The sequence below is a fragment of the Natrix helvetica genome (assembly GCF_964273705.1).
Source record: "Natrix helvetica genome assembly, chromosome: 1".
NCBI classification, from domain to species: domain Eukaryota; kingdom Metazoa; phylum Chordata; class Lepidosauria; order Squamata; family Natricidae; genus Natrix; species Natrix helvetica.
The window spans coordinates 131388103-131400578 of NC_138548.1; the positions used below are offsets into that span (position 1 = coordinate 131388103).

The 12476-nt window shown below is 37.9% G+C and overlaps 1 protein-coding gene across 1 annotated transcript in view; it reads right to left on the bottom strand.

The window, feature by feature from the left end:
• CNTNAP5 (contactin associated protein family member 5) overlaps positions 1 to 12476 on the bottom strand; it is a 407927-nt gene that overhangs the window by 194109 nt on the left and 201342 nt on the right. The window contains exons 8-9 of the mRNA XM_081943815.1: positions 3232 to 3496; positions 564 to 713 (exon numbers count right to left, since the gene is read on the bottom strand). Coding sequence (XP_081799941.1) covers positions 564 to 713; positions 3232 to 3496 — 415 coding nt within the window. The remainder of the gene's footprint in view (positions 1 to 563; positions 714 to 3231; positions 3497 to 12476) is intronic.

A 12476-nucleotide genomic window follows, 5' to 3' on the forward strand; every position in this document is an offset into this window, starting at 1 on the left:
TATTTCTTGTCTTTTCCCTTGGAATTGCTGTTTGTTAATTGGAGTCCTGAACTCAACCCATTCCAAGCCTTGACTGCATTACATTTGTCATCTTTATAGGTAAAAAGGACTCTTTGCTTCTAAAAAGTTCTGACTGAGTCTGTATATCTCTAGAGCATGGCAGGCAGCCAGATTGCTATCTTATTGGCTGGCAGCCATCAGTGCATACACACAAACACACACACAGAAATGAGTGGAGATGGGACCTCCCCTTTTAGCAGTGGGTGAATTGGAGTTATGTTTTGGTGGCTTCCCTCAATAAACTGGTTATAGATTAGGTTTTGCTTTGTATTTTGTTAAAAAAATATATTTTGTTTTTAACCTGTGAAGCCACTCAAAGTTTAACAATGTAGAAATAAGATACATAGACAGATAGATACATATTTTTTTTCCTTTAACCTTTCAGGAAGCAATATAATTTCTTAGTAATAAAAAATAATCTTTAAAAAAATGATAGTTTTTTTTTTTCCAAACAAGTAAGTAACTGTAATAGTGCATTGCAATTACAGGGGAAGCCAGCTTACCTCCAAAATAATAGCTATGCCCTGAATAAATCTGTGAAACAGTGGTAGCATGAACAGCCGACGCTACATCGTTATCAAGAGTTAAGGTGATGCGATGTCTTCTGGCATTGATGTTAACTGAGTGCCACAGGCCATCATATAGATTGTTGCCTAAGAAACAAAGAAGTATAAAGCTGATCAACCATTCACATCAGGACCAGAAGGAAGAGACAATGTCTGTGAATCATTCTGATCCTTCCAAGGAGCAATAAAACCATTCAGTGGGCAATAACCAGTAGCGGAATGTTTCACATAAACACAGCATGGCCTGAAGACCACAGGCACTCATGAAGTTGCTATATATGCCAACTTGCCTAATCACCCCAATTGAGAGGGTATAAGCAATCTCAAATCCAGAAAGCTCTGGTTGTGGATATTTAATGTGGACAAGGACTTCCCATGTTTTTTAATTTGTAAATAAGAACCATCCTGAACAGACATGTTTTCTATAGGATAAGTGTGTGTGTGTGTGTGTGTGTTGTTCATCTGATTATAAGCATTCTCATTGCTGACAGAACTCTGATATTACATGGAAGTGACCAATTATGTAGATCACATAAAAATGTTAAAGCTTCAGAGTGGGGTGTATTTTGCCTTACATTGTGATTATCATGGACCTTTGTAGCATCTGATCTCAAGAAACCATCTGATTTAATTCTCAGCTGCATCGTGTTGGCCATGAAATGATATCCTTGCACATTTCCATGGGAATCTCATTGTTTTTAATTAAGCTTATTTCCCAGGAAGTGTTTTAAGATCTAAATTGAGAGGCATTTTTGTGAGTTTAAAGTGCTGCTGGATACTCATCAATGAAGTCACTGTGGAGCTCGGGGAGAAGGCTACACAATGTGCTCCAGAGAGTGTTTCCTGAGTAGGTGTTATGTTCACACTTGTAGTAATTCGATTTTAGCCAAGACAAACACAGATGTCTTCATTTGGGTAAGAAATACCAACGGCACTAGTATAAATGGGGGACTTGAGAGAAGAATCTGGATGTCTTAGTGATCATAAGCTGAACAGGGTTTTTAAGACTGGACTGTCTGAAATGGTATAGGGTCTCCTACTTATATAGTGATATAATATGTGCTATATTTTAGTTAAATTACCCTAAAAATACTGTATCTGTTCTGAGCACTGTAGTTGAGAAAGAAAGGGCTAAGGAGCTACATTTGAAGCTGTTGGGTACATTTAGCTTGGCAGTCTTCAAGTGTCTGAAGAAGGATTACATAGAATTGTGGAGTTCTTCCAGATGATGGAGGGGGCAGGGGCAGTGAAAGCAAGAATGGGTTCAAATCACAAGATGTCGATGTTAGTTGGTAATTAGAAAAAAAAAATCAAACTATAAGAGATGCTCATAGTTGAAAAGAAAGCTTTAAGAACTGAAGGCTGTCCTTCACTAATGGCCATCAGATATTGAATGCCCATTAGTTGAATATGCTATAATATTCAGTTCTTTCACTGAGTAGGAGATTGGATTAGATGATCTTCAAGGTAATTTCCAACCCCACATCTATGATTTTATAATTCATTTAATTTATATTAATTTGTTCACATGATGAATTACTTAATGGAGCATTTTACTACCTGTTTCAGGCAATTTACTATTTCCAGGCCCTTGATTGGCTATTGGATTCTCTAGCTCAGGAAGACGGTTGCTTATTCCTTCTCAACTTTGCTTGAATAAAGGCTTCCTAATTTCTGATATTAATCTATTGTTTTTGATTAGTCTGCTCCTCAGTCCTTCCTCATAGTTTAGATGAAACTTCTACTCTAGCCATAATTTATAGCTTGTGTATATACAGTATTTGCTATTGTGTCTTGCCTAAATCTGATAAGAACAGGAATTTAGAAATGATAATAACAAGTACTTAGCACCATTTGGCATTTCAGCCAAGTAGTTGGAGTAAAGAATAAATGTATTGTAAAAAAAATATTTAAGGCAGCTGAGCCCTTCCATGAAAAGCCTATTCTATAAAGGGTTATGTATTTAAAATGTCACAGGATGCTCTTGCGTATACATATGCTCATGCTTCTTCAACTGAATGATAGGCTTTTCTTTAGGAATTCAACAATTGAGCACTGCGTATATAATGAGGGTTTGCTGCCAGATGTCTTTTGAAATGTCATCTTGGTATCCCAGAATAATGTCAAACTAAGGATTTGTTATACTATCAACTACAATGCAGGAAATTGTTTAAAAAATGGGATGGGATGGGATGGGATGGGATAGAATAGAATAGAATAGAATAGAATAGAATTCTATATTGGCCAAGTGTGATTGGACACACAAGGAATTGCCAGTGCATAAACTCTCAGTGTACATACAAGCAATCCTTTCCATTAGAAAGGAGAGAAATGCTAAGCAGGAAAGCGAATGTCTAGTCATAGAAACACAGCAGCTCAATTTTTATCATCCATCTACATTGAGTCTGCAAATTAGATCAATGGAAATTAGAGTTTTATAATACACGACAGACCATATATTATGCTTGCATTAACAAATGACCATTTGAGGATTGGCTTCCCTCCTTGAAACAAAGGATCTCAATTCTGTGTTATGGACTAGGACCCTTATTTAACAACAAGAACAAAAGTGAGAAGGAAATATACATCTGTTAAATATTGATACCTGCACTGATGCCCACGTATCTCTCTGTTCCTTTTTGGATGTTGAGGATCAGCCTGCCATGGTGGAGATACAACAAGAGTGAGCCAGAATTCTCTGACAATTCAGTAGACAGAAGAAGTCCATCCTTGTTCCACGTTCTAAACTGGAAGCTGACAGATAAGCCATCAATCTGAGGAGTGCCGGGTAACAGTAAGTAACTGCTATTGGAGCTCTCAAAAGTGATGGGAGTGATTGGCGGTTCTGAACAGGAAAATGTCACATTCCCCTGGAAAGTAATAAGAACAAAAAGGGGAAAATACAACATATGATATTCAAACTGTTTTCACATTCAGCTGCTTGGTAAAAAATTGCCATCATCACAACGAAAAAATAAAAATGAAAAGAATCTTTAGGATTTATAACTGAATATATATTAGGGGTGTACAAATTAGCCAAAATTGAATCAGAATTCTAAAACTTGATCTCCAGTTCACATTTACACATATAAGAAGGAAACAAAACAGAACAAAATAAAACAGAACAAAACAAAATAGATAAAGTAAAAACAGCATGTAGAAGAATGAATAAAAGGACTTCTTTATGATATGATTCTAGGGCAGTTCTGGACAATTAATTATTCCAAGGAGCTACATGAGAAACTGAGAATGTTGTGGAGGGCTGAATCAATGTGAAAATGTATAGGCATGCATGCATCCATAAATTTGGGGGGTGGGGCAGGCAGTCATCTTCAAAATAAAAGCAATTGAAGTTGTACTGCATACATGGTATACACTTATTTACATTTGATTTCTAATTTCCAATTCACCTCACATGGGCTGGAGAGGAATAACCAAATGGTTGTGGCCAAGGGACTGTAAAATGCCTGGGTCTATTCTAGGGTTTGGATACCTTAAACAAGGGATGTCAAACTCAAGGCCCAGGGGCCAGATCCAGCCCATGGGGTGCTTAGATCTGGCCACAGAGCTGCCCTGGAAAGAGCAAAGGACCAGCTCATGGTGCCTCTGCCAGCTAAAGTGGGCTTCCAAGCTCTGTTTTCAGCTGCGGCAGTCTCCTGCAATCTTCTGCCATCAAAAATGGAGCTCAGGAGTGCGTTTTTGCTGGCAGAGGGCTTGGGCCACCACAGGTGCCCCAGACATAAGTGATGTCAAGCTGAGCATGCCCACCCTGGCCATGTCCAGCCCAGCCCCCTGAGGTCAAACACAACCCTGATGTGGCCCTCAATGAAATAGAGTTTGACACCTCTGCCTTAAGCCATCTTATGGCAATAGCTGCTGATAAGAACTTGGCAATTTTGTTCATAATGCCAGGGTTCTGGTCTCAGCCTAGAAAACAAACCATCTCTCCCCTATTGAAAGCTTAATCTCTGCTAGAAGGTAGCATAGCATGCCAGCACATACATTCTCACAAAAATGCCAGTGAAGAAATATGTGTTATAAGGTTTTGGGTTCATGATGGCCATTAGGACAATTTTTCTCATGAAATGTGATTTTATGAAATCTCTCATCCTACATTGCTGAAGACAGAACATTAAACTTGGCCAGAAATAAGATTCTATGGTATGTGAGTGAATTGGACTGAATATACAGTTCACAGATCTAGAAGGTTTCCAGGAAGGAACCAACTCTTACAGGCAGTGGTGGAATTCAGCCAGTTCACACCACTTCGGGAGAACTGGTTGCTAAGTTTCTGAGCAGTTTGCTGAACTGGTTGTTGGAAGAAATCATTAGGGCAGAGAACTGGTTGTTAAATTATTTGAATCCCACCACTGCTTACAGGCTCTACTGCAGTCTACATAATCTGCACTGTAGAAAATCTGTGGTCCAACCACAAGAGGCAGGCTATTTCTAGTAAAATGAGAATTTGAACAACCACTACTAAATCTAATTAACTGATTTCTTCAATAAAAACTGAGCTCCCATAACTGGCAATGTAATCCTGACGACATGTCTCCAATGTTTAGTTCGACCCAAAAGGTTTGGTTGAAGGTCTTACGTGGCCAGATAACACACTGAATGTGATAACTGCAATATGAAAAGCCTGCTTACTGTTTCAATACACCCAGTTCTGCAGAATTTAGATCTTTAACAGGATTCATTGTTAGTATGAGATGCTGCATCCTGATCCCATTTGTAACCTCAGACTGATGATCACTTTAAAGTCCTGTGGAGCATGGTTTGTACATGAATTGGACTAAGAGGGGGGGAAAAACTTCTTTGCTTGTACTATTTTTCTTCCACTCCCACTCCCACTCCAACAATAAACTTCTTAAGGCCACTAATTTCAAAAGGCTTTATCTACAGCTGGTCCAAGTCAAACATTTCTTTTCAAACTAAATAATTTCCAGGGCAATTAGCTGTGTTGATGATACTGGGAACACTCTGAGAATGTTCAAACCATTTTTTGATAGCACCTTCAATTCAGAACTAAACGCATTCTTGCAGAGTTGCTGGGAGCCCAGTTGTTTTGTTCTCAACAATTCCACACCAAAATCAAATAACTAGCAATTTACAATATAGGATGGGACACATGCACACATTTCTTCCAAAGAAAAGGGCATTATGGGAAGACTGGAGACTTGTTTTTAATCCAAGGCACTTTGCCAAACATCAACTGAAATCTGATAAATCAATACAAATAAAATATTTTCTGTGAGAATAGCCTCTGATTAGAGCCGATGCCTCATTCTAAGTGGAACATTACATGTAACAAAGTATGATCAATGTGTGGGAAATTTATATGATGCTTGATGAAAGGATGAAACAAACTGACAGAATTATTGATAAATGGAAAATGACAATCATTATTTACATTTGAAAATACGTTCTGGTAAGATATTTAATTCACAACAAGATGAAATGAAATATTTAGTGGGAACATTCTTTTACATGACAAAGAATATTGGAACAAAAACAAACTGAGGCATTTGAGTGGATTCCTCTATGAATTGGTTATTATTTGTTATAGGGCCAGGATGATGTAAACTGGCAATTTGGAAAGTATAACCTAAACCTGAATAAATTACAATTGCTTTGTATCATCTGAGGAAAACATACCACTGGGACTGCTTTGTTTGGTCATAATTAGGTACTGGCAAAGAGTCAAATAAAATGACCAGGTAACACAGAGAATATGGTAATTGCTTTATGAAAAGGCTGCCTTTCATTTCAATATATTCAGTCTTGTAGAACATAAGATTCACTACATGTCAGAACAAGATGAATTAATTTCATATAATAAATAACCTAATCTCCAGAATTTAGGAAGAACAATTTTGATCCATCAAATCAAGGAATACAGTTAATAATGACCAACGGATAGTACACTACTGGGATACTTGATAATAGGAGTAAATGAATCATCCTCATTATGAAAAAAACATACATTTTATTTTCCCATTTTTTAACTGCCGAAAATTCATTTATTGTTCAGAACGTCCGCTTAAAGGTACAAGTTTTTAAAGCAACTTTCCTTAATTCTCTTTTTAAAGCCACCATATCTAGTATATAAACCTCGGGTGAATATTTTCCTAAATGAAAACTTCTTTGTAAACTTTTTTGATCAGAACATAATGCTGTTCTACATATTCATTGGAATATTATCCCATTTCATATCTACTAAAATACAGCTGATATCACACACTGTCATCAGCTCTTTTATTTGTCAATTTGATTGCTGTATACTTATAAATTGTGGCATGTTACTCATAATAACTTTGTGACCAATGCCTGCTTTATGACCTTCACAGGACTGTAAAGCACAGGAAAGCTTAAGTAAGATCATAAGACAGTCATGGTTTTAGTTAGTGACTGCTTTGCTTAATGAAGTTAGTTCCCAATGTCATTTGAAGTCTCTAACCAAGAGCTATCTGTACTTAAATAGAACAGTGGTTCAAATCTTCACATGGTATAGGCATGGGTGCTGGTTTGAAATCCAGAAAATTTTGTTGTTGATGTTGCTTTGATTATTATTTTTCTAATTTGAACAGCCAGCTTCTCTTCTTCATTTTTCTTCAATAATCTCAAAATCATACCATTTATTTTTCCCCAGTCACTTGAAGATAGAAAAGGATATTTCAAAAACTGAATGAAGAAACACATTGTGAGGTCACTTGAGGGTGACTTACAGATTAATAGACGGTGATGTCATCCATTACTGCCCTCCAGAAAATCTGCTGGCCTTGTCTGATGACAAGATAATTGGGCAGTACAGATAAAGCTTTAGTACCTTCCTAAGAAAAGGTAAGTTCTTAAGAAATTTTTTGTCCTTTTGTCTTAGTTGTTATGTTTCTTGATTTTATGTTTGATATACTACTGAGCACAGTGACATAGCTATATAAAGGTAAGTAACTATACATATATATCAGACTTCAGGCTGGTGTTCTCTGTTGTGTTGTAACAACCTGTGTGGTGGGTGGTGGGTGGTATTCGGTTGTTGACTAGGGCTAGTTTCCAGATGTCTGGTAGGTGGGAGGTATCGTCACATTTATTCACGTTGTGGGGGTGTTTCTCTATTTTGATGGCTTCCATGATTATTCTCTTGTTGAAGTGTTCTGTTTTGGAGATTAATTTGGTTCCTTCAAAATCAATTTCTTGTCCTGTTGCTTTAAGGTGCTGGAAAAGGGAGGAAGTTTTTTTTTTCTTTTTTTCTTACTGCATTCTTGTGTTCTGCGTTGCGTGCATTTATTCTCCTACTGTATGTGTGTGTGTGTGTGTGTGTGTGTGTGTTACAACCCCTGGTATGCCCAAATATGGGAGGAAGCTCACTACTCCCTCTTTCTGTCCTTCGGCTCATCACAGAAAACCATCCAGGCCTTTATTTATTTATCAGCACAAATACAACACACAGACAGACAGACAGACAGGCAGGCAGGCAGGCAGGCAGGCAGGCAGGCAGGCAGGCAGACAGACATACATACATACATACATACATACATACATACATACGATATAGATATAGATATATAGATTCGGATTCCAAAGAAACAATATCACTAACCTAATCCAAAAAGAAAACCCCACTAAAATCCAAGACAGTGAACAAGAAAACGGCAAAGCCCTCCTCCCATACATAAAAGGCACCACAGACAGAATCAGCAAGATCCTCCACAAACACAACATCAAGACAGCATTCTACACAAACCGAAAAATATCCACCATCCTAAGAAACCCCAAAGACAAAATAGAGTTAGAAAATCAAGGAGTATATGAAATCCCATGCACCACCTGCCCCACCACATACATCAGACAAACCAACAGAAGAATAAAGGCACGCATTGAAGAACACAAAAACTCAGTCAAAAAGGAGGAACCAACTTCTTCCCTGGTTCAACACCTCAATGCCACAGGACATGATATAGACTTTAAAAAGACCAGAACTATTGCCAAAATTGAACACTTTAACAGCAGAATAATCAGAGAAGCTATTGAGATAGAAAAACGGCCACACAGCATGAATAAACGAGATGATACCTCCTGCCTACAGCCATTTGGAAACCCGCCCTCACTGACAAATGAGTCCCTAACACCAAGAATGATACCAGACCCACACTCACGAAAACCACACAGGATGTCACTATCACACATCCACGCAAAAAGCAAGCCCAAACCCACACCGATGATGACCACAAACCAGAGGCCCGACCACAAACCAGAAGCCAGACAACAGCTGCATTATTAGCCACTTTAAACCCCTCCAATCCATACATGAAGCAAACTGATGCTCACCACGGAGATGTGGCACGACTACAAACGGGAAGCCAAACAACAGTAACGCAGCTCACCAGCTCAAATCCCTCTGCAACTCAGACTAACACAAGCACAACCAGGCCCCCACCCAAACAGAACACGCCCCCATCCAATCAGAGCACAGCCAAACTCCCATCCAATCAGAGCACAGCCAAGCCCCCTACCAATCAGAATACACTTCCACCCAATCAGAATGCAGCCAAGCTCCCACCCAATCAGCTCACACCCCCTCTGGCAGTTAAAAAGAGGAACTGGCTGAGATCTCACATTGCTCCTGGAAGCACCAAGCCGGAAGCACCAGCCTGAAGATGATGAATGAGACTTCATCGAAACGTCGTGAAGATACTTCCAATTCTATGCGGGAGAAAACCCGAACAACCAAAGACGTACATACAAAGACCCGTGAAAACCTCAGAAAACATATATAGATATATAGATATATAGATATATAGATATATAGATATATAGATATATAGATATATAGATATATAGATATATAGATATATAGATATATAGATATATAGATATATAGATATATAGATATATAGATATATAGATATATAGATATATAGATATAGATAGAGATGAGATAGAGATAGAGATAGAGAGAGAGATAGAGAGAGAGAGAGAGAGAGAGAGAGGGAGGGAGGGAGAGGGAGAGATGGTATATTTTCATGGGTACAGGTATGCAGGTCTTGGCGTATTCGGGTCTTTTCCCATGCAAGATTGAATTTTGCTGATTTTACCCATGGTGCCTTTGCTGTAAGGGAGTAGGGCTATGCCGTTGTCCTGTTCCGTGTCTCGGTTCTTGGGGGGAGTCTCCCTTTGGATTAGGTTGGTAATTGCTTTTCTTTGGAATCCGTTGGATATTAATATGTTTCTGAGTAATTGTGAAAAGCAATTACCAATCCAATCCAAAGGGAGACACCCCCCAAGAATTGAGACACGGAACAGGACAACTGCATCACCCTCCTCCCTTACATCAAAGGCACCACAGATAAAATCAGCAAAATTCTCCACAAACACAATATCAAGACAACCTTCGGCACTGACCAAAAATGGCCAACATTTTAAGAAACCCCAAAGACAAGATCCAGCTAGAAAACCAAGGAGTCTATGAAATACCATGCAAAATCTCCCCTGCCACATACATTGGACAAACTAATAGGAGAATAAATGCACGCATCGCAGAACACAAGAACGCAGTCAGAAAAAGAGAAAAAAACTTCCTCCCTTTTCCAGCACCTTAAAGCAACAGGACATGAAATTGATTTTGAAGGAACCAAATTAATCTTCAAAACAGAACACTTCAACAAGAGAATAATTATGGAAGCCATCAGAATAGAGAAACACCCCCACAACATGAATAAATGTGACGATACCTCTCGCCTACCAGACATCTGGAAACCAGCCCTAGTCAACAAACGAACCTCACCCACCACCCAGGTCCTTACAACACAAAAGAAAACACCAGCCTGAAGATGGCGAGTGGGACCTCGCCGAAACATTGCCAAGACAATCTCAATCTTACCCGGGAAAATACCCGAATACAACAATACCAGCATACCTACATGCCTGAAAATCTACGAAAACACACACACACACACACATACACACACACACAAACATAAATATACTGTATATATTTTAATTGGTCTCTTATGGAAACTTAATTTGAACTGGACAATTCACCAGTTTTCTCACTATTTAAGAGATGAGTTCTATAGGCTTGAAGATCAAGATTATTACCCCCCCTCCCCCAAAAAATGTCAGGCCTCAGATTATCCCCAGTGCCTCCTCTGAAATAGTTGATATAATAATGTAAATCCACTTAAATTGAAAATCAAACTTTTCCCTGGCTGCAATATAGGATAAGAAGTTTCTGGACCTCAGGGGGAAAGCAGGAGATCAGATGTGTCTAGATTCTAAAAAATTTATCTAGTGCATTCATCTGGCATTTGAGAACTCCATGGAGTCCAGTGTTTGCAGTCTGATTAATGATCCCTTTAACAGATACTGAAATCTACTCCAAAGGGGCTTCTGCTGCTTTTATAACAATTTTAACTTACTAAACTGAGACATTTAAAGGAAGATATTTAACATTTCTTTGGTAGATCTTGTCATCGGACAAGAGTTTTGCCACTACCTATTTTAACAACAACAAAATTTCCAATGGGTCATTGCTTAATTTCAAATCAATCCTTTTAGCAAATATAAAAGATAAAATAAATTGTTTGCTTAAAGATCATTAGAAGTAAATTAGTACAGTTGCAATAGATTATTGAACAGGATATTGTTCATGAAGAAATGATTGTGTGTGTATCTTTTTGCTTTGACTTTGTAACATGATTGAGATTGACTTTATCACAATCAGACTTCATCAGATATAGACTCAATTAGTATTTTTGAAGACTTTCTCTACTGCTTTCAAGTATGCTTCTAAGTTTGATACATGGCTGCAAAATCAGCCACATTTTTCTTCTTCCCTATTTTTTTCCTAAATTACATGGTTATGAGTTCTTATACTAAAAAAGTTGTAGCAGTTTTGGAAAATGTCAGTTGACCTAACAAAAGTATTGTCCCTATGGTTTAAAAAGCATCTGTTATAAGCTTGTTTACTCAATTAGTAAACCCTAAGGAACTGGAAAACATCCTGGTTGAGATAGAGAGTGAATATTGAACCATAACATCCCACAAGTGATACAAGAATTAACACAATGTAATAATAAGGTGCTAACTCTGTCCCACCTCCTTATTACAGTGTATTATTATGTAATAAGGAGGTGGAAAGAGTTAGCACCTTCTGATAACTATGCTTCTACTTTGATGTAGAGTTTGTCATTTTTCTAACTTAGTTCCTTCCTATTTTGATGGGAAAACACTGAAAACAAGAACATAAATAATTTCTTCAGATAATTGTTGCATTATTTAACAAGACACACACACACACATTGATTTCCGAAAATGACAGGTTTTAATACATTCATATTCTGGAAGCATAATTAAAAAGATCTTTATACTTTTTTAAGGGGAGAAAGAATTATTTCTAACAGTTGAAGAATTATGGTTTATTTACTTGAATTAAACTTAATGTCCTGCTTATCCCCCCCCTACCCCCTCACCTCCAAATGTCAGATAACAAAAGGAAAATGCTCAGTCGAGTGAAATTTCATCCCACTGAGAGACAAGAAGGATCATACGCTTGGCGTAGCAATTCTGGATTTTGTTTATCTGAGTTTCCCAAGCTTTTAGATCACTGGCCAACTTAGCAACAAAAGATCTCACAGCCTTTCTGCTTGCAGAAAATAAACATTATCACTTAATTGCCTGGTACCAGTGCTTGAGACATGAGTGCTGGGGACACTCTCAGCCCATTTGAAAATGATATTGATCATTCTGATACAAAACAAATATCAAAAACAAAGAAAATGGGGATGACTTGGTAACTCCCCTTTTTGAATGCAGAAAAACAAAGATCTCCATCTAATCTTGCAAGTTCAC